The sequence below is a fragment of the Lonchura striata genome, chromosome 26 (assembly GCF_046129695.1).
Source record: "Lonchura striata isolate bLonStr1 chromosome 26, bLonStr1.mat, whole genome shotgun sequence".
NCBI classification, from domain to species: Eukaryota; Metazoa; Chordata; class Aves; order Passeriformes; family Estrildidae; genus Lonchura; species Lonchura striata.
The window spans coordinates 4,010,706-4,037,202 of NC_134628.1; the positions used below are offsets into that span (position 1 = coordinate 4,010,706).

At 53.8% G+C, this 26,497-nt stretch overlaps 1 protein-coding gene across 3 annotated transcripts; it reads left to right on the forward strand.

Moving 5' to 3' along the window:
• Positions 1–1,173: 1,173 nt before the first annotated feature.
• On the forward strand, positions 1,174–24,015 carry LOC110484315 (protein argonaute-1). 3 transcript variants are annotated; one of them, XR_002467723.3, is made up of 20 exons: positions 1,174–1,277; positions 8,041–8,224; positions 8,959–9,079; positions 9,210–9,391; positions 9,642–9,778; positions 9,879–10,013; positions 10,282–10,369; positions 11,450–11,597; positions 11,700–11,819; positions 12,612–12,734; positions 13,138–13,271; positions 14,456–14,640; positions 14,790–14,949; positions 15,235–15,325; positions 16,972–17,166; positions 17,293–17,427; positions 18,295–18,396; positions 19,211–19,410; positions 19,835–20,330; positions 21,570–24,015. XR_002467723.3 is itself a non-coding variant. In XM_021554889.3 (19 exons), exons 1-19 carry the CDS (start codon positions 1,253–1,255, stop codon positions 19,941–19,943), a joined length of 2,574 nt encoding a protein of 857 aa, XP_021410564.1. In that variant the 5' UTR covers positions 1,174–1,252; the 3' UTR covers positions 19,944–24,015. The 3 variants fall into 3 exon arrangements, 2 of the variants coding, with proteins under 2 accessions (XP_021410564.1, XP_021410565.1); XM_021554889.3 differs by having other exon boundaries at positions 19,835–24,015; XM_021554890.3 differs by lacking the exon at positions 1,174–1,277 and having other exon boundaries at positions 8,101–8,229; positions 19,835–24,015.
• The last annotated feature ends 2,482 nt before the right edge of the window (positions 24,016–26,497 follow it).

The following is a 26,497-nucleotide window of genomic DNA, read 5'->3' on the forward strand; positions in this document are numbered from 1 at the left end:
CAGGGCACATCCTGGGGCTTTGCCACTGCGGTTGCTCAGCCTCATGGAAACCTGAGGAGCTCAAGCCTCGAGGTTTGCTCATCCTAGTGTCTTCCAAACATGATGTAAAGACCTCTTGGACCAAACCTCAGGAACTCAGGGTTGAGCGATGTCTGGGATTCAGTGCCACAGCCTTGCTGTCTGTGCAGCTCCAATTCCAAAATCCCTGCTGGGTCCTGCTCCAGCCACTCCCTCGGGACAGCAGGAGCTGCTCCTCATACTTTGGGAGAACACAAGATGGGAATGCTTTGACAGCCTGAATTCCTGTAGCTTTTCCACGTTTCCTGGAACGGCCCAGCTAGGAACACACACCTGGGCTCATTGTGGGAATGATGCTCCTGGGGTTTATGATGTTGTTGAGGAAGTCAATGCACAGGGTCAGGGATTTGCGCTTCCTGGGAAGGTCAGGTCTGGGACGTGGTGGGAAACAGGATGGAAAGGGGGCCGCTGTGCCCAGTTCTGTGGATTTAGATGGAGCAGGGCCACAGGGAATTCCTGCCCTGCCGCTGCTGGTGCTCAGGGGCCTGTGGCCCTGAGGAGGCAGCTACCTGCAAAAAATCCGAACGGCGAAGGATGTGTCCCAGACCCAAGCTGCCCCCACCTCAAACTACTGCTGGCCTGACAGTCCCAAAGGAACCCTACAAACACATCAGGAACCTGGGCTGGCGAGTTTTCCTTCACAGGGAAAAGTGGCATTAATTGTGCTCAGGGGCCGGTGGCCCTGAGGGGGTGGCCACCTGCAAAAAATCCGAACAGTGAAGGCTGTGTCCCAGACCCAAGCTGCCCCCACCTCAAACTACTGCTGCCCCGACGGGAAGCCTACGAGAAAAAAAAAAAAAAAAAAAAAAAAAAAAAAAAAAAAGAAAACCACGAAATAAATATTTGTGTCAACCGCGCAGCGGGCGGCCCGGGCACCGGCGGGCGGACAGCGCTCGCCGCTCCCCGGCTGCAGCGAGGCCCCGGCCGGGCACCCCTCGCCGTCCCGAGCGGAGCTCCCCGGTCCCCCGGGTCCCCCCGGTCCCGCGGGCCCCAAGATGGCGGCGGGGCCGGCGGGCGCCGCCTTTGTTGCGCGCGGGGCCGGGCGGCGGCGGCGCGTGCGCGCGGCGTGAGGGGCGTGAGGCGGCTGCGGCACCGGCCCCGGCCCTGCCCGGCCCCGGCCCCCGGCACGGCCCTGCCCCGGCCCCCGGCTCGGAGCGGCGCCCGCGTGGATGGGATGGAAGCGGGACCCTCGGGAGCAGGTACCGCCGGCGGGGATGGGGAGGTCGGAGCGCTGCGCGCCGGGGAGCGCCGTGAAGGCGACGGGGGGCGAAAGGGATGAGGCCGGCGGAACGGGGGACGGGTGTGCGGCGGGGGCTAGGGGACCTGTGGGCGCCGGGGCGGGTGAGCGCGGTGGAGGGGTGTGCGGAGGGGACCGCGGCGGGTGGCGATGGATGTGGCGGCGGCGCGGGATGTGCGGGGGCGATGCCGGGGATCGGAGGATGTCTGAGCAGCGGGGTGCGGGGGGGCTGCGGGCCGCCGGGCCGGCGCGTCCCCAGGGTGCCCCGAGAGCAGCAGCGGTGCGGGCGCTGGGCAAGGGGCGATGGAGGGACCCGCAGGAACCTCGCAGGAGGGGGCACAGGGCCGGGGTCACGTCCAGCCGCAGGTCCCCACAGCGCGGAGCGAGCCCTGCTCAAGGGGCCTGCTCTGCACAAAGCAGCAGCAGCAGCATCCCCCCAGCTTTCCAACCTTTCTCCCAGCTCCCATTCCTTTCCCCCTACCTCCCACTCCATCCATCCCCCCGGCTGCCATTCCACTCCCCTCCCTGCCATTCCCTCCCACCCCCCAGCTGCCATTTAATCCCCCAGCTCCCCATCCATCGCCCAGCTCCCCGTTCCCCGAGTTCGGGGAGCGGGGCGCAGGCTGCAGCTGGCGCGGGGCCGGCGATGCCGTGTGCCGTGACAGCACCAAGCGTCTCCTCCGCCCGTGCCAGGGCATGCGCGGAGCCAGGGCTGAGCATGGCCCCGCGGGGCCAGAGCCACCCTGTACCCCCGTGTCCCCTGCCGCAACCTCCACCCCGGTATGGATGGGAGCAGCTGGCAGTGCCCTTCGTGCCGGGCAGCTCGGCGAGGGTTTGGAGGTCTGTTCCCTAGGCCGTAGCATCGGTTGCTGCTCGCTCCTGTGCCTGGCCTGAGCATCGCCAACTTGCGCTGCTGAGTCCCAGAAGGATTTTGGTGCCTAGAATAAGGCAGAGGGAGGGATGGGGTGATGGAGATGCAGGTCACTGCCCTGCTGAGGCACGGGGCGATGGGGATGGAGAGCTACTGCCCTTCCGAGGAGCAAGACGAGGGGATTGGCAGTCACTGCCCTGCCACCTCTCTTGTGCTGGTGGGTTTGCCACCCTCCACAACACATCAGCCTGATGAGATTTTGACATAAACCTGCTGAGTGTTTGTAAACTTCAGTCCTTCGGTGTGATATTTACTTTAAGTGTGGCACAGAAATCTCCCTGTGTCTGCGTTACCTTCTGGCTACTGGGTGCTTTGTGTTTTGGCTGATTTATGGCCTCTGGAAGCAGTGATTTGGCAGCACCACGGGCTTTGCCAGCGCCTTGGGGCGACAGCAGTGCTGCTGCCTCAGGGCCACAAAGATAACGTTGCTGGGCACCCTCCTACCCCAGCCTGAAATGATGCTCTTAAGGTGCGATAAAAGAATCTCTTGTTTTGGGATGGGGATGCACTTGGTAGACAGGTTTGGGTTTCAGTCCGTGGGCCTGTGAGGGCTGCACTGGGAGCAGGGCTCTGCTGCTGCAGCCTTGGGAGTTTCCCCTTCTGTCCCCAAATTTGGCTGGGGGATGCCTGCTCTTCACCCCTTGAACAGGGGACTCATGCACCCCGTGTCATCAGACCTGCTGTGAATCCTGCCCTGCTGTGGCACCCCTGTGCTTGTGCCAGACCCTGAGTATGGGCTGAGCCTCACACGCGAGCTCTGATGATGCTGTGGCAATAAAGCAAAAACTGGCATGTGCCTGGATGTGCCCAACATGGAGATGTCTGGAAAGGGAGAGGAAAAACCTAGGACATGGGACCCACAGGCAGCACTCAGGAAGACACACGCATGCAGTGGTTTTAAAAACTATTGTCCCACAACTTTTAGTTTATCCCTTGCAAATTTCCTAAAGGCTGTTAATCTCAACCGTTGTCTTCCTGTGCTGAATCTTGCAAAAACCCCAAAGCTGCTCCGTCTGTTGGGGCTCTTTATCTTCAGGAAACATGAAATTGCGTATGCCTGGTTCTGGGACAGGATTAAGCCGAGAAACAAAGCCAGGAGAAGCACCTTGCCTGGAGACACAGCATGGATGGTTTATCTCTAAACACTCTTTGCAGCCTCTCCCTAAACCCTGGGAAGAACAAAACACAGGCAAGTTATTAAGATGGCAGACGCGAGGAGGAAGCCAAATTAGGCAGAGAAGCTGCTCCTTCGGCAGGGTGATCCATGCAGAGCCACGGGCGGGTTCAACCTCCGCTCCCAGAGCCGGTGGCACTGCGGGGTCGCGATGGGACATGGAGAGGAGCCGACGTCGCTTTTGTCCTGTCCCTCTGGCACTGGGGACCGCCTTTGTCTGCGACTCTCGGCTCTGCGCATCCCTGGCTGCTGCCTGGGCAGTGCAGGAGCAGCGGGAGACCTCACGGGGCTGGGCAGGAGATGTCAGCCTCCACCCAGCCCAGGCACCATTAGCTGGGACCCCAGGGTCACTGAGCGGAGTCACGCAGCCTGGATGTGCCACCGAGTGTGCTCAGCAGGGGAGCTGGCACTTGCTGTGCCGGTGTTTCTCAAACTCCGTCAGAGGGATGGAAAACAGAGCTGCTGGACAGCTGAGGCCAGCTTGGCAGAACCCTCACATGTCAGCTCATGATTGAGCTGTGTCCACACTGGCAGCATCACCACACCACTGGCATCACCACACTGCTCTCCAGAGCCAGAGCAGCTGGAGTGCAGCACCTGCAGCTTGACACTCTTGCTCAGCTCAACTTGTGGGACTGCATGTCCCAGGATGCACCCATTCAACCAGACAGCTTGCACTTCAGGGTGTCACCCGTAATTTCCAGGTGGGAAGCACAGCAGTGTCCTTAGCAATGTTTAATGTGAGGTTATGAAGAACTCAGCACTTTCAGATGTCAGTCCTGTAGTAAAACAGTTTAGAACCCGTTTTGGCTCATTTTTTGGGTGAAGCCACCCCAGTGCAGGGCAGGACCAGAGCTTGGGCGGCTCAGCCTTCCCTCAGCAGCCAGGCTCTGGTGCATGGACAGTTTAATGCTGGGCTCTGACAGCTGCAGATGGAGCCGCTGTCCCATGTGTGCATCACCTGCTGAAACTCAGTTTGGTGTCAAACCTAAAAGCACTCACAGCTGCGTGACCCTGGCAGTGCTCAGGTCACTCAAGAAGGAACAGGCAGTGGTTTCTGCATTGGCAGAGCTGAGTTGGGGCTTTTTGAAGTCTGGACTATGTGGAATGGTGTTGGTCACTGCTTAGAGCCAGTGGTTTTTAAGGTGTCCAGCCTGGAGATCTGGAACACCAATTGCTCATCCTCCCCAGCAGCTGCCTTTCCCACTGGTGCTGCCCCTTGCTTTGCTCCCCGACGGGGGATTTCATTTCCCGAGGGGATTCTGGGGTGGTTTAGGACGGAGATGTCTCAGGGTGAGGATAGACCACGCTGCCTGTCCGGTGGCATTTGTTGTGCCGCGGCCCCGTCTGCACCTCTCTGATTCCTGGCTGTATTTTGGCGAGTGGGTGTGCGGAGAGGGGGCCGGCACGGACCCGCCGCCGCCGCAATAAAACTCCCTTTTGTCTGGGCCCCGTTCCCGCGGCCCCTCGGCTGAATGCAGCGCTGGAGAGGATTTCAATGACATGGTAATTTCATGCCGTCCCACCGGCGGCTTCGCCCGACGCAGGCAGCTGTTGGGCAGCGGGTCGTGTTCCCCAGCTGTTACAATAAATAACAGAAACAAAGCGTATTCCAGCGCTAATTACCTCAAACTTGCTCTCACTTCGGTGGCTCTGCCCTCTCCGCCGTCTCTGCCCGCGGTACCCGGCGGAAGGGCGTCGATGCTCCGCCGCCGGCGCGTCCCCAGGACATGGCTTTGTGTGCGAAAGTCTGTGATTCCTCCCGGGCCGCGGAATTTCTAATGGCAGCGGATTTCATCCCGCTCACTGGCCGCATTGTGCTGCAGGAACAACACTCGCCCTGCAGCCCCTGGCCCCGGCGCCCGCATTTACATGACAAAGTGGGAGCTTGTGCAGCTTCGCCATGGAGAGTCGAGGTATGCAGGAGCTACACTGTGTGCTGGAGCCCCCCTGTTTCCATGCACTCTGGGTAGCTTTTTAACGAGGCTTCTTCTTGTTGGCTCCTTTTCTGGTGCCTGAGCCAGCTTCAGGCATGAGGTGCCTGGGGATGACAGTCGAGATGTCCGGGATCCCCTGGCAGCATCCTCTGAGCCAGGAGAAGGGTGGCTTTCACTGAGGCAAATCACCGAGAGACCCTGAGTGCTTCAGGGCAGGAAAGTAGAATGTGAAAGAATGAGCCAAGCCTGCATGTTGAGCAGAGGGTTTTGGGGTCTCTCCCACCTGGGCTGAAGCAGCCAAGCTTGGATGAGAGCCTGGCCCACATGCTGGACGTGCTGCCTGGGCAGCTGCTTTGGCTTGTCACATTCAGGGACTATTGTGGTCACCAAAATAAAACTCTGTGAGTCAGACCAGGGTGAACTTACCCATCCTCAATGCTGGTCATGGTCCTGCCCTGGTCTTTGCAGAGCATCTCCTGTGCCATCAGGTGCTGCTCTCTGGCCACTCTGCCCATTTTTCTTACCCTGAGTTTGCTGTATCTTCTGTGTCCAATCAAAATTCTGAGCCAACTTTTGTGTTGCTGGAGGGTGTCTCCTTCCTTCAGCTATGATTCATGAGCCTAATTGTGGGGTGTTATGTTCATGAAGCATCTGGGGATACTCTGGTAAAAGGGTTTGCATGGATCAGCCTTAGTTTTGGAGTGACCAAAGCAGTGCCAAGTGTGGGATTGCTGTGGGGCAATTGGTCACGCCTCTGCAACTCCTGCCAGCCCCTAACTTCAGCTCTTCTTGGGCACCCAAGTGCCACTGAGCAGCTGACAAACGGTGGCCACTGCCCTGTGTTCCCTGCATCTGTGGGGTTACCATGGCACATGGAGTTGTGTGTGGTCCTGCTCACACATGGCTGCCAGGATTGTCTGGGGAGTGAGCTGATCCAGAGGAGGAGCTGGACTTCACATGGCTGCAGGGAAGGCAGCAGGGAGCTGCTGTCCCCTGACAGATCTTACAGGTGGGCAGTATGGTTCCTCACTCAAACCCAGGGACTGGGAGGCTCCAGCAGCACTGGCAAATACCTCTTTGCTTATGAGCCATGATTTAAAAATGCATCAGCTCACAGCCAGGGAGCTGGCCACTGCCAAGAAATGTTAATCATGTGGAGACATGACTTAGATCGAGAGCAGCTCATCTGAAAATCAGTTCCTTCAAACGAGCTTCTTCCAAAGTGCAGCGCAGATGTTTTTCGGGGGCGGCTGGCAGTCACCCGGTCCTGGAGCAGCTGTGGGTGCCTGCAGGGTCTGAGTGCCGCAGTGCACTCAGGGATCCCCACCTTGCTCCAAGTTCTGTGTGCCTTGTCTGAGGAGGTGCTGGGGCCAGGTGAGCCCAGGCTTGGGGCTCCCAGCAGATTTGGGGGCTTTTGAGCTCCTGTTGCAGGGCAGAAGCAGGAACAGAGGTTGGTTTTGGAAAATTAACTTCTGCAGTTCAGCCCCTGGATGCTCACAAGAGTTTTCCCATCCCCTCAGTGTCCTGCAGCACTGGTGGCCTTCCATGGGCAGGAAAAGTCTTGCTAAGTTTGGGTGCAAAAGTAAAAGGCAAATTTGAAGCTTAGATTGCTGCTCTACTGTTTTTCTGCTTCTGGTATTTTTAGCCTGGAATGGAAATTTAGATTTAAAAAGAAAGTGGATGGGAGAAAGGGGTGCTAAAAGCACCATGTGTTCAGGAGCTTGAATTGGAGCTGGGTTGCTGTCTGTGGGCCGACATGGACAGTTGGCCGCGCAGATGGAGCGCTCCGAATGCCCCCACACTTGATCCCTGCTCCGGCCCAGCTGGCTCAGACCTCACAGTGTTTGAGGAACAAATAGAAGGTGCAAAATAGGAGGAGTGGAGATGGGCAAAGTGGGAATGGGGCAGGAAGGGCAGAGCTCACCTCAGAGAGCAGTGGTGTGGAATAATTCCTTGGCAATATTTTCAGATACTTTTGAGTCTGAGCGTGCTGTTGATTTAGAAATGAAGCTCAGTCCTGTAGCCATGTGCTGGTGCCATTCTGCATCTCCCAAACTTCATAAGTGAGTCTGTGTAATGGGAATTGTGGAAAAACTGGTATTTCCCTCTTTACCGGTCCCCACTCTGCTTCAAGTGGAGATTTGGGATCGGTTTGAATTTGTTTGGGTTTTTTTTTTGTGCAAAACCCAGCAGTTCAACAATTGTGTAGTTCAGATGGAATAATGCGTTTCCTGTTTCTTGTGGCATCCTCCCTCCAGCAGTGAGTTGGAATTTGCTGGGGAATGGAGGGGAAACACATGTGTCTGTATGTGCCTGCTGATAGAGTATCCAGGGAATTGTGTCCCCTTGGAAAGGGGCACTGTGATGGAGCTGGTGCTGCTCTCCCATAGCAGGTGGCAGTGCTAGAGCCTGTGCCAAGGGGGTTGGTGGGGCCCCTGTGCCCTGGCACTGCCCTTCAACAGCTCGGCTGGCATCAGTGCTCCCCAGATGGTGCCCAGGGAAACTGCTTCCTGCTGTGCTGCTCTGAATTGTACCACTGCCACCTCCTGCCAAGAGGAGGGGTGGTGGGGCACCTTCTAGTTCAGGATGTGGTAATGGAGAGTGCTGTGACTCTGTGAGATCTGTCTGTCTGTCTGAGTCTGGGGTCCCTGGCAGCCCTCCTGACCTGTGCTCTCTTCCACAGCTGCAGGCGCATACCTGCCCCCCTTGCAGCAGGTGTTTCAAGCGCCACGTCGGCCCGGGATAGGAACTGTCGGGAAGCCCATCAAGCTCCTGGCCAACTACTTTGAAGTGGACATTCCCAAGATCGATGTGTATCATTATGAAGTGGATATCAAACCCGATAAATGTCCACGCAGAGTCAACAGGTAAGGCAAGTATTAGAGGTCTGGCACTTGTTCCCTGCTTACAGTTTCCTAGTGGAGACTCTATAAGTGCCTGTCTCTGTCTTTGCAGTAGAAGCCATTAGGGTGACCATTATGGCAGAGGACACAGCAGTGGCAGGGGTCATGGCACTGCATGATGCCCACAGGTGGCTGGATCCCCCAGCCATGTTTGTGCAGCAGTGCTGCTTCCTGGCCTGGGAGCCTCAGGGGTCTAGTGCCTCAGCACAGTCCCTGCTGCTCTGAAGCAGCTGTGCTATTTTGGCAACAATCCCTGATTTAAAAATAGCGAGCCCAGAGCTTGGGCCATCATGTACTTTTCTTTGTTTTCCTTTTTGATCTGCTCTTCACTGCCTGTCCCCTCCTGCCCTTGCAGCCTGGGGAGCTATGTGCCCCAGGGGCCAGCAAGCAGATACTGCATGTGCTTTAGGCAGTGAGTCATACTGGCAGCTCCAGCCACTGTATGTTCCCCTGTGCCATGTACACTCCTTCTTCCCCCCCAGTGCCATGTGCACTCCTTCTGCCAAAGCCAATGAACTGAGCTGTGGGACAAGGCACGTGGCTGCTTGTACAGTGGCTTTCCTGGGGACTCTGCTGTCAGTTGCCCCAGGGAGGGAGACTGGGGTCAACTGGACAGGTTGCAGAAGGTATCAGGGTGTAAAGAAAGTGACAAAACAAACCTCTCCCTTCTCTTCTGCTCCTCTATCTTGCCTGTATAGGGAAGTTGTGGAGTACATGGTGCAGCACTTCAAACCACAGATCTTTGGTGACCGAAAACCAGTCTATGATGGGAAGAAGAACATCTACACTGTCACGGCCTTACCCATTGGGAACGAGCGGGTAAGAGTGGGCAGTGAGCCCCATGTGGGCACTGTGACCTCCCTCCTGCCTGGGAAAGACCAGCAGAAAACTACCCCCCCTCATTCCTGCAGGGATGCCATGGTCACTGTCCCTTCCCTCCTGCACCCAGGTTGACTTTGAGGTGACGATCCCGGGGGAAGGCAAGGACAGGATCTTTAAAGTCTCTATCAAATGGATGGCCATTGTGAGCTGGCGCATGCTGCACGAGGCCCTGGTCAGCGGGCAGATTCCTGTCCCACTGGAGTCTGTCCAGGCTCTGGATGTTGCCATGAGGCACCTGGCTTCCATGAGGTACCTGTGCTGAGGGACAATGGGGCTGTACCAGGGAGGGGAGGGGACTGCTGCCCTTGGCAGGCTGCTGTGGCTGGGACTGGCCTTGACAGTCATTGGAGGAGGCAGCTGTGCCAGCCATGTCCTTGGGTACTCCTGTAAAAGAAATAGAGGGGGTGATGCAGCTGGCAGGGTGGGTGCCAGCTCGGGGGTCTGGGGGTGCTGCTGCGTGCCCAGTGTGTGCCACTGACATGGTGTGCCCCGTTCACAGGTACACTCCCGTCGGCCGCTCTTTCTTCTCCCCCCCTGAAGGCTACTACCACCCCCTGGGAGGGGGCAGGGAGGTCTGGTTCGGCTTCCACCAGTCAGTCCGGCCTGCCATGTGGAAGATGATGCTCAACATTGATGGTGACGTTATTGCTCATGCTGGGGAGCTGCAGTGGGAGGGCTGGGTGTATTTGAGAAGGCTGATTGAGAGCAGAGACACATTCTGATGTCTGTCCCACAGTGTCAGCCACTGCCTTCTACAAAGCCCAGCCTGTCATTGAGTTCATGTGTGAGGTGCTGGACATCCGGAACATCGACGAGCAGCCCAAGCCCCTGACGGACTCGCAGAGAGTGCGTTTCACCAAGGAGATCAAAGGTAGAGCCCCCAGGGAGCTCTGGAACCTGTCCCCTGACACTGGCTGTGGTCTGTGTCTCACCCAGGTCCTGCAGTGAGGTGGGGGTACAGAGGTTGCACACTTTAAATGTCTTCTGGGGCACCACTGCCTCCCTCATGCTATTGTTGGGGTATCTGCAAGCAGGAAATTAGTTAAGGAAGCTGTTGACAGTGTCCTGGAGAAGTCAGGCTAAGGGAAATTGCTCCAATCTTCACCATGGCTGTGCTTTGTCTCCCTGTCTCACATCAGGTCTGAAGGTGGAGGTGACCCACTGTGGGCAGATGAAGAGGAAATACCGTGTGTGTAACGTTACCCGACGGCCAGCCAGCCACCAGACGTAAGGCGGGTGGGCAGATGCCCTTGGAAAAATCCACGCCGTTCTCCATGTTAACAGCTGCTGGTGTCGTTAGGGAGAGCTGAACAGGAAGCTCCAGTCTTTGATGGCAAAAGGAGACGTGTCTGGGGCTCTGCAGCCCTGTGCCATGTGTGGAGTGGGATGAGGGAGATGGGAGCTCAGAGGATGCTGTGTCTGGCAGGCAGAGCGCGGCAGTGGGCGGGAGCTGACATGCCAGGAATTGTCCTACTTTTTACCTCCGGGTTTAGTTTTCTTCATTCTTAAAATACTCACTGCCAGAGCAGAGACTTTGTCAGGGGCTAGCACAAGTGCCTGCCTTGGATTTTTTGTGTGTGCCTGGAAGCAGGCTGGGCCTGGACATCCCTCCGTATCTCCTGTGCAGCAGCATCCATGGGTCGCAGCCTTGGGACTTGGCAAGTGCAGGAGGAATGTGGCACCTCACTGATGTAGTCAGCCTGTCTCTCCTGTAATTTTGGTCTACAGAATATCAGGTCAATTCTGCATTTTCATGGAGCTCTTTATGGGGCTGGGAGCAGCTGGTGCTGGCTGGTGCTTGCACTCCCAGCTGCAAGTGTCGTGGTGCCTCTCAGCCCCACAGCCAGGATTTTTTTTTTTTTCCCTTTTTCTGAAGGGAAACCTTCTCCTCCTGCCTCCCTCTGCCCACCCTGCAACTGCTGTCCTGTACCTGGAGAGGCCAGTTAGCCTTTCCCTGGGGTTCAGTTCAGGTCCCAGAGGGGACACCAGGCACAGAAGCCCTCCTGAGTGCCAGTGTTGTCCTTTTTTCCCAACCACAGCACGTGTGACAAGTCCTGCAATAAACATCTGCCCTGATTAACTGGATTAGTGAGGGAGAGCTTTATTTAGGGACCTCAGTCCCACACTGGGGTAACAGTATTCCTGACTCCATTTCTAAAAATACCACTGTTGTGCTTTTTATTTTGTTGTATGACAGCTCAGGGTGGGAGCCTGGCAGCTCCCTTTTCCCAGCCACAGTACGTAGTGCCTGAGGTCTGGAAGTGTCTGTTCTGAGTGGGTGCACCCCTTGTGTCCTGCCTCTGCCAGGTTCCCACTGCAGCTGGAGAGTGGTCAGACAGTGGAGTGCACAGTGGCTCAGTACTTCAAGCAGAAATACAACCTGCAGCTGAAATACCCTCACCTGCCCTGTCTCCAGGTTGGCCAGGAACAGAAACACACATACCTTCCCTTGGAGGTTAGTGCTGGCACCTGTGGCTTGGGGCTGTGCTCAGCTGTGGTCCCCTTGTGTCTTACCTGTCCACAACACGTGGCTGCTATCTGTCCCCTCCCCGTGCAGGTGTGTAACATCGTGGCAGGCCAGCGGTGTATCAAGAAGCTCACGGACAATCAAACCTCAACCATGATAAAAGCAACAGCCAGGTCTGCCCCAGACAGGCAAGAGGAAATCAGTCGCCTGGTATGTGACACAAGTCCCTGGAGGCAGGGTTGGGGCTTGGCACCAGTGGCAGGCTATGGCATTGTGTCCATGATGGACTTTGCCATGGTCCTGCTCCTCAGATGCTCTGTGGTGGAGAGCTGTGAGTTGCTGAGAAGGTGTTGGGGATGTTAATGGTGGGGTTTTATCCCCCTCTTCCCACTGAATCCCTGCGCAGAGGTGCCTGTGTGTATGTAATGGACAGTGGCACAAGTGAGCCTGGCTCAAAGAGACCATGCAAATGCACTTGCAGAAAATCCAGGCCCTTGCACTGATGGAACCTGATCCAAAGGGAGCTGGAACTAAAAATGGGAAACAGATTAGAGACACGTCTCTGGCTGTGGTGTATGTGGGGCTGTGTGTGGTGGGGCTGCAGTACAGGAACTCTGTGACTGGTCACTGGTTAACAGGGCTGTTGTTCCCCAAATGCATACATCTGGGCTTTTGAAGCCAGAGACATTTGATATCTTTTCTGGAACTCTTGATGAGTTCCTTGCCAGTCTGAACCATCCTGTTGAAGTCTTAAATCTCAGGAGCAGGCTGTGCTGTTAGTTGCATTGGTTAATGTGTTTTACAATCAGGTCTCTGTGGGTCAGTTTGCTGAGAGGGTTTGGGCCTCAGTGTTGATCTGCTCGACCTCCCCTGTCAGAGGTGCTCCACCTGCAGCTCTGTGGAGAATAGGGCTTCAGGTGTCCGTATTTCCTGGCCAGCTGCAGCTGCCTGTGATGCAGCAGTTGGTTTACTCAGTCCCATGGCCCTTCCTTCCCTCTGCAGATGAAGAATGCCAGCTACAACCTGGATCCATACATTCAGGAGTTTGGGATCAAGGTGAAGGATGATATGACAGAGGTGACAGGGCGGGTCCTGCCGGCTCCCATCCTACAGTATGGAGGCCGGGTAAGTGGGGCTGCCTGGGATGGGCTGCACTGTGCAGGGAGATGCTGTCAACTCCTGGAAACACTGTTTCTGAGCAAAAAAATTGTGTTACCTTCATGTTAGAGCTGGAATGTTTTATCAAAGTGCCTTGGCTTTGAGGTTTTTGCAATATAACTGGTTCTGAAAGTTGTAATACAAGAGTCATTGGTGATGAGATGAAGAGGAGAAGGATGCTCAGCATAGGGCAGCTCGGGTGAATTTTCTCTCACTGCTGAGGAGCTGAGGCTGTGGATTGCCCATTGCCAGGGAGTCAGCTCCAGCCCCAGCACTGGGACAGGCAGCACAGCCCCAGCCCATGCAGGGCTCTGGGGCTGCGGGGCCGGGCAGGCTGCGGCTGCGCTCTGACCCTCTGTTTGCCTTGCAGAACCGGGCCATTGCAACTCCCAACCAGGGCGTGTGGGACATGCGAGGGAAGCAGTTCTACAACGGCATTGAGATCAAAGTCTGGGCCATTGCCTGCTTTGCCCCGCAGAAGCAGTGTCGAGAGGAGGTGCTGAAGTAAGGAAAGGGGCAGCCCATGCGGGTGGGGGAAGCCAGAGGGGCTGTGGCTCCAGAGCCATACTGCTGCTCGCAGCTGGGGACTGCGTGTCTCCACCACCACTGCTGGAGCTCCAGGGAGCTCCACTGCTTGTGGTAGCAATCTGATGTGGGGTGTCCAGTTCCTGTTGTTTTTGGTTTATCCGGAGATCCTAACTGTTTGTCCCAGATGCAAATGGTCCCTAAGCCATCACAAAGCTGCCAGGTTGGAGTGAGTACCTGTGAGTTGTCAGTCAGGCTCTCCTCGATCTACTCTTTGTATCAGGGAGTGCAGTATTGGGAGATGAAACTGCTAGCTTTAAAGCTGTATTGAACTCTCCTAGCCTGAATCTCCCCAAAGAGAGGGGTTTGGAGGATTAAAAGTTTCCCTTTCCCCAATTTTCTGAAATTATGTAATTCATGTAGGAAGCATCGTAACTTCCCATAAGTTATTACAGAGAAGTTTTGAGCTTTCTGAAAAGCTTCAGTAGTTTAGAGAATATATTTCTCTAGCAAAGTGACACAGAGCAGGTTGATTTAGGGAAATGGTCACTTTGGTTTTGAATTCTTCTGGGGCCTTAGGTTTCTCCTGACTGAGAGTGGATGCACTGAGGTGAGCGCATTGTGTGTCTCTTCTGGGTGTTTGGCGTGGTCAGCGTTTGGGGTTTGGAAGAACTTGGAGTGTCCATGTCTGTAGTACCTGGGTGCAGGTGGGAGTGACACTGCACTCCTCCCACGATCACTTTGCAGCAGAGCTGTGAGCCTTGTGTTCCTCTGGTTCTCCTTGGCATTCCAAAAATCCAGAGTGTAGCTGAGCTGTGGTAAGTGCAGGCTGGCATCAGCTTTGCAGTCATCTGGAAATCAGCTGTTGCAGGCAGCAAGTTTGTTCCCTGCTGCTTCAGCTTCCTACGGGAGAAGGGCTCAGATCCATTGCATTAGGAAGTGTCAGTATGTGGGTAAGAGGGCACTGAGAGGGGACAGTTCAGCCCTGACATGTGCTGCTCTTGTATTCCCTGTGCCATGCATGTGCTAGGTGCCACAGAGCCACCAATGGGTGATGTGATGGCCCTGTCTCTGTGCTGTGCTGCAGCACTCAGCTGTGGGGCTCCGTGCTCGGTGGCACAGCTGGCGTGCAGGAGGGCTCAGGGCTTCTCCTCCCGGCACAGGAACTTCACAGACCAGCTGCGCAAGATCTCCAAGGACGCCGGCATGCCGATCCAGGGCCAGCCCTGCTTCTGCAAGTACGCCCAGGGAGCAGACAGTGTGGAGCCCATGTTCCGACACCTCAAGAACACCTACTCAGGGCTCCAGCTCATCATTGTCATCCTGCCAGGGAAGACGCCGGTGTACGGTGTGTCTGGGGCGAGCTCAGAGAGAAGGGCTTTGGGCTGGCTCAGCAGGGCTGGCTCCTGCAGGGCTGTCTCTCCCCATTCCTGAGGGTGCTGCTGGAAGTGGTGCAGGGCTGATTGCGTTGTGCTCACCTGCTTCCTCTGCCCACAGCCGAAGTGAAGCGTGTTGGGGACACTCTCCTGGGAATGGCCACACAGTGTGTCCAGGTCAAGAATGTGGTGAAAACCTCCCCCCAGACCCTTTCCAACCTCTGCCTCAAGATCAACGTCAAGCTTGGCGGGATCAACAACATCCTTGTGCCTCACCAGCGGTTTGTATGGCCTCTGCCTCTCATAGTTTTGGGGTTGTACCCCAAGTCCCTCACGGTGCTGCCTGCCTGGCTTTATGTGGTGAAGAGGGGGCTTTCATAAAGTAGCTCTTTGAAATGGGGGTTTGTAACTTGTTTCACCTTGTTGATAATGAGGTGTTGATGTGTCCAGGCCAGAGTTGGAGGTCATGGGATATCCTTGATATCATCTGCTCATCTCCATGGGTTGTACATCACCCTGAGATTGGCCCAAAGGCTGACTGCTTGTTTTCTCTTCTTTCCCACCAGCTCTGCCGTCTTTCAGCAGCCAGTGATCTTCCTCGGAGCTGATGTCACTCACCCGCCAGCAGGAGATGGGAAGAAACCCTCCATAACAGCTGTAAGTTCACAGCTTGGTGCCCAAAAACCCTGCAGGATGCAGGAGCTGGAATGGGATTCACGTGTCCATGTGTCCCCATTATGACACTTCTTAGGGTGGGCGTGTAGCCTGTCAGGTGTTTTTATCCCAGTCTTGGGAGATTTCATCCCAACCCTTTCCTGCCTCTCCGGGCAGGAAAGCTGCAGTTTTTGGGAGATGCAGGGAGACTGGCAGCTGCCACCAGATGGGGCTCGTGGTGTGCTGGCCCTGAGAGTGCCGGGAGCTTGGTGTTGTACAGTCATTCTGGGGCATCCCTGTCCAGCTGCAGCCCTTCAGGGACCTTCCCCCTACTGCAGAGTTGGGGTTTGGGGCATAGAGGCAACTGAGGCAACTGGGCTTCTGAGTGGAGGAGGATTTGCCTTTTTCTCAAATTAAAAATGAGCATCCATGGAGCGAAGTGCCAGGTACAGCTTGTGCCCTCCATAGGGCTGGGAGACACTGCCCTGTGCTAGTTGCCATGCAGGATAAGTACGTCAGCATTTTCCTATTCAGTTCTTAACTTTCCAGGACTCACAGCTCAGGTTTTCCTTGGCATGCAAATGCGTCTTTGGAGGAGCATTTTTTTTCTTAATTAGAAGGGGTTGGGAAAGGCTTTGGGCTGTTTGCTGTAGGTGTGGGTGGGACAGAACAGTCTGTTTCCTGGCGGCAGAGCTTCCCCTCTGAAAATATCTTTTGTGGTTTGTGCAGGACCACTGGGGTTTTTTTCTTAATTTTCATGAAACGTTTTTTTAAGCTGCAGGGGAGAAGAAGGGTAGAGCCTTTGAAGTAACTTGACAATGTCCTTCATGTGTTGTTGGTTGGACAATAGTAGTGGATCTGTGGCTGAAACTAAAGGAACAGTTTCTATTGCACACATTGACTCTAATGGGGGAGCCCCAACCCCAGAGCTCTGCTTGCAAAAGTGAAAGTGAAAGTGTTGGGGAGGGCAGGGGCAGCAGATTCACACTGATGAGGATGCAGAGTCTGTGGTGCTTTCCCTCTGCTCAGGGGATGTGGGGCACACGGCACAGTCACTGCTGAACGTGGTGAGTGAGGCAGCTGGTTGTCTTCTCCCCACCACGGGCCAGCACTTGATTCATACTGTGCCAGCAGCCCTATGTCACAGCCAAGCCCAGCTGGCCCTGAGCTGTTGCTCTGACGTGTCTGAGGTCTTCCTGCACTGCCGTGGGAACTCCCTGCTCAATGGCTGTCATACAGTGACTCGACCTACCATGTCCTTGGGCAGCCCATGGCTGTCTGGGGCAGCCCTTGGTTGTCTTGGGCAGCCCCACTCCCTCTCACTGCCAGGCAGGAGAAGTGAAGCAAGGGCAGAGCAGCAGCAGTCCCCCACAGCCACGGCATTCAGTGGCACCCACCAAAGTTTTCTCACTGGAAATTCCCACAGATGTTTAGAAGGGCATGGCAGAGTGTGACATCAGGATGTGGCCATGACCAGAGATGTCCCTTTTGGGCACTGATTGCCTATATTTGCTGTCCCATCTGATGTGTGAGTTCAGGTGCCCTGTCTATGGCCAGTTCATGTGGGAAGGATGTGGAAGCTGGGAATGTCCCACATCCCCTCTGTCCTTCCTGGTGTAAGACATGGCCTGGCCTGTCTGTCGCTGCAGGTTGTGGGCAGCATGGACGCCCACCCGAGCCGGTACTGTGCCACGGTGCGCGTGCAGCGTCCTCGCCAAGAGATCATTGAGGACTTGTCCTACATGGTGAGGGAGCTCCTCATCCAGTTCTACAAATCCACACGCTTCAAACCTACCAGGATCATCTTCTACCGCGATGGTGTTCCTGAGGGGCAGCTCCCACAGGTGAGGAACCCTCAGATCCCCAGTGGCCAGCAGGGCTCCACCAGCTCCCATGAGGTTCCTTAAGGGTGCTCAGGGACAGCTGGGTGCTGGTGTGTCCCCTCATTCTGTGTGCCCTTGTCTCTCCAGATCCTTCACTATGAGCTCCTGGCAATCCGAGACGCCTGCATCAAACTGGAAAAGGATTACCAGCCTGGCATCACCTACATCGTTGTCCAGAAGAGGCATCACACCCGTCTCTTCTGTGCAGACAAGAACGAGAGGGTGAGTGCTGCAGGGTGCCAGGGCTGGAGGCGGCTGATTCATCCCTGTCTGATGGAAGAGCCAGCCCTGGCTCTCCTAGAGGAAATTTCACCACTGGCAGGGAGAGCTTGTTCTGAATGAAACGTGCTGCTCAGTGGACTCCTACAGCCACATGGATTAGTCTGCTTCTAGAAGCCCAGCCAGCTGTTTGCTGTTATTATAAGTTACTGGGTGCTGATGATCCTGATGAGTCTTGAAATAGCCTCTGTCAGCTTGAAAACATCTGTTGTTTTGGTGATAGCTGGAGTTGCTGACGTGACAGTCTGAATAACCCCTTGCTTGCTCACAGCTTGTTCATGTGTGCTCTGCAGTAGCATTGATTGCTGTCACTGTTCCTAGATTTCATCTGAATTTAATCGTCAGATTGAGTCTAACCAGACTGCTCCACACGAGCAGGAAGATTTAATCTTGGGAACTAAGGACAGTTTTTAATCAGGATGTAAAAGCCCAAGTATCTTGTGGCACAGACTCCAGTACCTGCTCTACAGAGATCCCTGGTGTTTTCCTCATCTCTGAAGTAGGATGGGCCCCTGCCCAGCCCTTACCCTGCTGCTCTCTTTCCCATGCTTATTGGTTATGTCCCCATGTCATGCCTGGTGTTGATGCCTGCAAAAAATGCCAGCAGGCCTATTTGGGCAGGGGGCAGAGTAGGATGAGCTGCTTCTGTCCCCCCTAAATGGGCACTTGGAGACCATCTCTACATCTCAAAGGGAGATGGGGATGCTCCACCATGGTCCTGGGACAGGGCAGCTGTCTTAAGGACAGTGCTCTTGGCAACTGGAAATAACCAAACTCTGCAGTGCTTGGATCTCTTTCTATTCCCTGCAGATTGGAAAGAGTGGGAACATCCCAGCAGGAACAACAGTGGATACCAACATCACCCACCCCTTTGAGTTTGACTTCTACCTGTGCAGTCATGCAGGCATTCAGGTACCATGCTCCAGTGCTGGCTCTTGGGATGCTGCTGGGTTTTTTTGGCTGCTGTTGCAGCTGTTGCAGATTTTTCTCATGCATTTGTCCTGGCTCTGTCACAGCCTCTCTTTAGCATGGAGACGTGGGCAGTTGGATTTGGGGATAGTTGGATCTGAGCTGCCACTGCGGTGGTTTGGCAAGCAGGTGCAGGGTCTGTGCTACTGCTGCATCGTGTAGCACCTACTTGGTTTCTCTCCTGGAGCCAAGGGTCTCTCCTAAGAGATTTTCTTCCTTCAGAGCAGCCAATTCAGCAGCTTGTCAGCTGGTGTCTGTGCGTGCTGGGCTCGCTGGGGTGCCTGGTCATCAGCAGGGACCTGCTGTCTGGCCGTGGGTGGGAGACCCAGGCCAGCCATCCCTGCCTGCTCTGCAGCTGCCTGGCTGCAGGCAGCCAAGTTTAGTCAGAAACCAGACTGGAAGAACTGCACTCGTGTAATCTGCAGCTGCTTCCAGAAGGGAGACTGCTCATCTTCCCCTCCTCTGCGCAAACAGCAGGAGCTGGCCCGGGTCAGTGGGGATGCAATGGGGATGCAGTAGGCTGTGTGGCACAGAGGGAACAAGCACCAGGCAGCAGCATTGGTACTGCTTTGCACCTCGGTGCTAAGGGCTTTCCTGCCTCGCTGCCATGTAGGGTTCTCACAGCAGGGAAGCGCAGGCATCCCTCCTGCCTAGGCTGGCTGACAGATCATTTAGATCAGGGAGGGGCTGATGGGAGTTCGAGGCAGCTGCATCCGGGTGCAAGCAGCATCTCTCACACCGACCTCCTCTTTCCCAGGGCACGAGCCGGCCATCCCACTACTATGTGCTCTGGGATGACAACCGGTTCACGGCGGACGAGCTGCAGATCCTCACGTACCAGCTGTGCCATACCTACGTGCGCTGCACCCGCTCCGTGTCCATCCCAGCCCCAGCCTATTACGCCCGGCTGGTGGCGTTCCGGGCACGCTACCACCTCGTGGATAAGGAGCACGACAGGTGAGGGGCACAGCCCGTGGCCCTGGGAGGGCAGAGCCTGGCGTGGGCAGGGGACCTTGATGTTTGAAAGTGCCTATGTCTGAGAGTGCTGCAGCAGAGCCCTTCTAGGGGAAGACCTGCATGTAGCTGCATCTGCTTAAGGCCCAGCACAGGGGGAATGGGGATAAAGGAGAGTTAAATCCTATCCTGAGCTCATCCCATGCTTGTTGAGCATTCCTGGGGTGTCTGAGCATTTCCAGCTGCCTCAAGGTTCTGGAATCTGCAGTACAGGCACAGTCACCAGCATGCACAGCATCCCTGTGCACTGCAGTAAGTGACCTCCTGTGCTGCCAGCACTCAGCTGATCCCCATCTCCAGGGAAGTTTCTCAGTGTTCCTGGGGGGAAAATATGAAATAATTATGCAGTGATTTCCTTGATTTTCAGTGGCGAGGGCAGCCATATATCTGGACAGAGCAACGGCAGAGACCCCCAGGCCTTGGCGAAGGCTGTGCAGGTTCATCAGGACACTTTACGTACCATGTACTTTGCTTGAAAGCCTAACTTTTGTTACCTCACTCAAGAAAGCTTTCAGATTTGTAGGAGCCATACAAAAAAGGAAGCATTGGGACACCTTGTTTTTTTTTCCAATGAGAAATCACTGCAGGGCAGGCAGTGTCGACTTGAGGCAGGAGACCAGCACCATGGGACAGAATGATCCAACACCTTTGTAGGATTGGAAGAGACTGATGACGATGATGATTATTTTTTTAATTTTTTTCTGGCTTTGCAAAATTTTGACCTGACCAAACACATGAAGGCATTCAAGGGAAGGGATAAAACTCCCGGGAGGCGGAAGCAGGTTTTCATTTTTAAGATGCAATACTAGAGACTCCTGACTGTGAACTGGCGGCTTTGGTCCTCCGTTGCCCACCAGGCGCTGGTAGGTATTTTTTGTGGGGGTTGGGGGAGGGGATTTTTAGAGCCTTAAAACAGAAAACTAGATTTATAAAACTAATATTTTAGATTATGAGATGCTTTAATGGGTTGAGGGAAAAAAAAAATACAAACCAACTAGTTTATAGGAGAATTGTAACACTAACAGTTCCCCACCCCCGAGTAATTCCCCCCGGATAATGTAAGGCACCCTAGCACTTAGCTCAGAACTGAAAACTGTCTTCCTCATGTTACAAGCTAGTCAGCTGCTGCCGCTCAAAGCAACAGTCACAGACTTTTCCATGGGTGAGTGCCTTACTATGATGCTGCAAAATTTCAATGTTTTTAATCTTGTAAGGAAACTAGTAATCTTGTCTTGATGGTGGTCCATATTTCCATCAGAAGGAGTTAATTTCTATGGTCCTCAGTTGCAGTTTGTGTCAGATCACAACCTCACGGTGGTTAAACCCCATTGAAAGATGTGCACTTTCATACAGGACATGTTTAATGGCTGCTGACCCATTTTTGTTTCCAATGTACTACTTGTTATTTAAAACTGTTTCTGACAAATGGGGGCATCTCCATCCCATTAGGACAGGAAGCGCTATCCATGTTTTTCTTTCTACCCCCTCCCCCCCCGAATTTTTATGATGGACACCGGGATTTTTTTACTAAACATTATTTTTATATGATACTGAGTCTGTTGCCAAAATCCACAAGTCATTAACATTCTCAGAGTTTACATCCCCACACTTCCTGAGGCTGTCTGCTCACGCCACAGCTCTCCAACATTTCTGTCCAATGAGTGCTGCTGACTGCAGCCCGTGCTGTGCCAGGTGCTCCACAGTGCCCATTGCCCATGTGCATTTGGCACGTGTCTGCCCAGGCCGGCTGCTTTCCCACCTACCACATCCCCACCTCCAGCACCTCCAGGCTCTCACCCTCTCTGCTGCTAGGTTTTGCTGCTCTTTGTGTCATGGTATCGCTGCTCTCATGCCCAGGGTTTTTATTCTGAAAGCACACCAGATTGTTCCTTAGAATGATGAAATATCCCTGTTGTTGTCAGGGGGGAAACTCCTGATTTGTGCTTGTACCAGGAAAACAGCCTTTTTCCCCACAGGAACCTGGTCACTGCTTTTCAGACCCGTTTTGCTGCACAGTGACCGTACGCACGGTGGCGGGGCCATGGTGGCAGCTCAGTACCAATATCATCCGGGCACATTATCTGGGTTTTTTTCTATGAAAGTGTTCACAGCGCTTCCTTCAAGAGACAAACGAGGCGCACGCTCCTGCCACGTTCTGAGGGGAAGAGCTCTGGTATCATTTTCCTGCCGAACGCGTTTCCCAGGCGGCCCCACGCGAGCGCTGCCCCTGGCCCGCGCGCAGACAGAAGCACATCTACACCTCTTTGGTTTGTACTTTCTGACGTTGAAACTTGCCTTGCCTTCATGAAAACCACACCGGTCATGTTGGCCCATTGAGCTGTCCTAATCCCGGGAATTCACTCTTCCCATTTTCTTTTGGGGCAACGTGTTTGTGAACAGTGACAACATCACTATGCTATGCAAACTAAGTGCTGAGCCCACTGATGTCACGTTTGGTGAAGATCCTACGTTTAGCACAGTCCTGTTTTCCTCAAGACCACACTGTTTGGTTCATATCCTCCTTTGCACCTTGTGTCAACCTCCACTGCTGTATATCCTCAAGGTGACGGGGAGGAGACCAGGACCTATCCGTGGTCAGTAGGTAGGGAACTCTTAGGAAGGCTTTTAGAGCGTAGGGAACACATCAACACTAAGTGTCAACATGAGAAGCCTACATTCCTCTACACAAGTGCCTGCATAGTGACACCAATCAGCACCTCCATCTCATCCTCTGAACTCTGACTTATGTTCATTGAAAGCAAAACAATCTCAGAGGGGCTGTTCCCGCTCACCTGGTGTTAGAAAGCTCCTCATTAAGAATAAAATCGGGGTCAAGGTCAAGGTTCTCTCTGCAAATCAGTTTGTTCACCAGCATTACACCGGAACGCACCTGGCTGCTGCTCTGCAGTGAGGGGCAAAGGTATTTTGGTTCCTCGTTTTAATTTTAGTGTTTTAGTTGGGTCTAGAATTCTGAAATGTCTTTTAGTAGCTGTGGCATAGCACGTGCCATTTTTAACCATTTGAAAAGAGATAGTGTGGGCATTTACAGAAACAGCTTGTTGCTCTGTAACAATTTTTTTTAACCTTGAGACTTGAAATGTAAAATGGACCTTTAAGATTTGCACTCATTTGTAAGGTGGCTGTTCATAGAAAACTATGAATGAAGACTTGCTGATGTAGCACCTACTTTTAACAGCAATTTTAACTACACAAAAGCTTCACAGCTTCTGAAACTCTCAGCTGTTGACTTGCAGATCGTGTTCTGCCCTTATTTCACCCTCTGCGTTGGGTTTTCATGGTTTTGGATAAACAAAAAAGCCAAACTCAGTAGCTGCTGTGCCCTTTAAACCCTGTTTCCACTTCGAAGAAGTTTAGAGAGGTTGGAGTGACCCGCATGTTTTCTATACAGGACTATGCACCGTACCCTCTCCGCGCTCCGGCATCGGCATTTCTCCCCCTCTCTTGTCTGAGACACAAACGAGTAGCTGCATGCTGAGGTGCGTTTTGCTGCCTGTAGCAGATAGGTGTTACCCCAGGTACATACCAGGATCTGTAGTTAGCCACAAACCCCACACGGGCATCGAGATCAGCTCCGAGTCTCTGCCTTCTCCAACGCGCATGAGTTCCACCTGCGCCTGGAAGTGTTGCCGAGTGCATGCAGTTCTGTGGGAAGAGGAGTAGCTTTCATTTACCTGTAGAATGCTGTTGTTTCCCTTATCTCATATCTGAACAGAACGGGGTGGGAGAGCTGCTCTGCACTCTCCCTGCAGCTTCCAGGGTAGTCGGGGTGTTCTGGGATCACACACGATGTCTCAAACAGCCCAAGCATCCAAGCGTTGCCTCGTGGAAGGTTTTCTTCTTGGAAAATCAGTGTGAAATAAAAGAATGTGATTGTTTCAGGAAGGGAAGCCAGACAGCAGGAGAGCAATAAACAAGTGAAATTCATATCTTGCCTGAGTGATTTGCACTTCAATAGTTGTGAAAGAAAATTTCCAGGACTCCAGTGCTTTTGTGTTCAATTTCCAGCCCCTTTCGTACCTCCTTTCTATGAGCAAGTGTGGGACTGTACATAGGGTGTTTACAGGACGCTCCGTTTGGGTTGTTATTTTTCTTGTGGGTTTTTTTTTTGCTCTAGCTTGAACTCTGTATGGTCCATTTGTTAAATAGCCGTGAATAGTTGATGTACAGTACTTACTAAACAAGCAGCAGCACAAAACTTATTTTATTAAGAAAATATGGCTTATATTTTAAAGGTTGAATATCAATTTTTTTTTGTATGTGTGGAATTGAGACTGGTGAAGAATAACAAAATCCTTGGATTAGGCCAAAATACTGTAAGATCCTAACCACCTCTTTATTAAAGAAAGCAGTGTGATTAAAGAGCTCCAGAACATTGTATTTATATTGGATTTGATTTAATTGCCTTTGTGGATTTTTTTTTTTTTTTGCCTTGGTCCTGATTTTTGCTTGCAACTTCGACTTTGCAGTCCCAAGTGTCTGTTACCCTGTAACTGTTTGCAGAAGACCTAAATAAAAGCAATGTGAATATTTCGGGGTGACACTCCTGAGTCACATCTCGTGGGGAAGGGACATGTGCATCCCAGCCATTCCCTTGGGAAAGGCTGGGGGACAAAGAGAGAAACGCTGACTGGAGCTGAATTGCATCACACACTGCAGAGGATCCAGCACTCCTCACTGTCCAGATCTCATTTCAATGAGAGAAACACTTAGGCAAATAAATACATGCTTAATGTCAGCTGAGAAGTGACTGATTTTGGGCTCCTGGGTTATTAGATAACAGAAATGTACATCAAAATCTGCTGTTCCTCCAGCCTCACCGAGTACTCCAGGGGCTCTTGGCTCTGAGGTGCTTTAAGGACAGATTTCAGACTCTTTTTGGATTGAAGTTAGACTTGATCCTCTGGGTTTCTGCACTGCCTCACCTTTTGCATTTCCCATCATGTTTTACATTTCCCAGCTTTGCAATTCTTGCAAACATCCTAGTCTTCTCCAAATGCCAGCAGCCTATGGTTGAGTTTTAGGGTCCAGAACTGGAGGCTTTTTGCCATCCTCTGAGTTATTTTTTGGAGGAGTTCTTTGTTTTGCCTTACAAAGGTGCAGGGGCAGACCTTAAGCCAATGAATGATTTAGCAGTTGAGCTGTAACTAGGTTTTTGAATAATGCCAAGGAATTTTAAGGAAGTGCTAATGGCATGCAGGCACTTGTCAGTTAATTTACCTAACTGCAGCACCAGAAAATTCTGTCCCAGCTGGGCACCTGTACAGATCCTGCACAGATCCAGCTGCTTTGTGGGGTCTATCACCTATTAAAAAAAAAAAAAAAAACCTTTATCAGCTTTAGGGTGGCTTTTTCTGTGTGAGGTACAACAACAAATCGTGCCTTGTGCAGCTGGGTCTGGAGTCCTAGAAAACGGGTCAGAAAAGTGGTTTCAAGTGTTAGATTAGCATTTGAGGCCAGCCCTGGTGCTGATTACAATGCCCTAGCTGTGGGACCAGATGTGCTGCCCCTGAGGGTTGTGTGTTTGCAGAGATGCCTCTCACGTATCTGCTTCATCCTGGAGATCACATTTCCCACTCCCCATTTGGAAATATTCCAGTAGGTTGCCTTTAATTTGCATGGGTTTAAAATCCTTACTGTGTCACTTGCCTGAAAACTAAATTTATGCTCTTAAAGACTAATTCAGCTGGGAATCTTAAGGATGGTAATTCTTAATAATGACCCTGACATTTGGATTATGGATCTTTAACTTTTGTTGGCCCAAAATTCCAGTTCTGCAGTACTTTCACTGTTGTTTCCCAGGGGCAGGGCCCTCTCACTACCAGAAAAAGTGACATTGTGTCTTCACAATGAGTAGCAGGTTCAAACTCACTTGAGTAAGACCCAATATAAAATTCATCCAAAAAACCCCACAAACTTTTAAGGGCAGAGGAAATAGAGATAAAGGTGTCACTGCCTGACCCAGCACTGAGCCTGTTGCATCTGTCACATTCAAATCTCTTGCCCATATGCCATTTGCCTCTTTCGTCCCTCTGCATGCTTGGTGCCAGTTTGTGTAAAATATCCCTAACACAGCGATACTGAACACTGCTAAAATATCTCAAAAAATGAAAACAGGGCAAGCATAAGCTCTGAATTTATGTTGATACAGTGAATCATCGAGTCATGAATCATGGAATATCCTTAAATTGGAAGGGATCCACAAGGATCATCCAGCCCGATGCCTGGCCCTGCACAGCCGCCCCAACAATCCCACCCTGCGCTGGGAGCGTTATCCAAAGGCTCCTGGAGCTCTGGCAGGGTCGGGGCCGTGACCATCCCCTGCGGAGCCTGGGCAGTGCCCGGCCACCCTCTGGCTCCCGCAGCCGGACTCGTTCCGTGTGCTGCAGTCCCGCCGGAGCGGGGACAGCGAGCGGGCCGTGCCGGCGGCTCCCTCCCAGCGTGTCCGTGTCCCGCGCACGGGAACACCGGGGCGCCCCGGGGCTTCTCCCGGCGGCTTTAGTGAGGGTTAGGAAGACATCGGCCGAGTTCCGTGACCACCGGGCTGGAAGCCCTGGAAGCCGCCGCACACGGCAGCTGCTGCGGCAGGGAGAGAGCGCCGCAGACATAACGCGTTGGACGGAAACAGCACCGCACCGCGGGGCCGGGAATAGCCCCGGTGCTTCCGCGCTCGCTCCCGACGGGCTCGTGCTGAGCTTCCGCGGTGCCGGTGTCGCAGCCCGGGCATTCCCGCTGCGGGGCAGCCGCCGGTGCCTGCGGGGCTCCCCCCGGTGTCGCAGCCCCGCCACTCCCGCTGCGGGGCAGCCGCCGGTGCCCGCGGGGCTCTCCCCGCGCTGCCCCGTCCCTGAGGGCCCCTCCGGTTCCCGCCGCCTTTCCCGCCTCGCCCTCCCCCCACCCCCCGCGGTTGCCGCGGTAACGGCGCCGGCTCGCGCCCCGCCCGCTTCCGGCGCCGCTTCCCGTTCCCCCGGAAAGGCAGGGGCGCGCGCGCGGGGGCCGGGCAGCGCGGGCGGGA

Excerpts from the sequence above, each read along its gene's own strand:
- LOC110484315 (XM_021554889.3), top strand. The coding sequence starts at position 1,253 with ATGGAAGCGGGACCCTCGGGAGCAG. Across the intron at positions 17,167-17,292 it reads CTGAGGGGCAGCTCCCACAG|ATCCTTCACTATGAGCTCCT; the intron begins GTGAGGAACCCT and ends TTGTCTCTCCAG. Across the intron at positions 19,411-19,834 it reads GTGGATAAGGAGCACGACAG|TGGCGAGGGCAGCCATATAT; the intron begins GTGAGGGGCACA and ends CTTGATTTTCAG.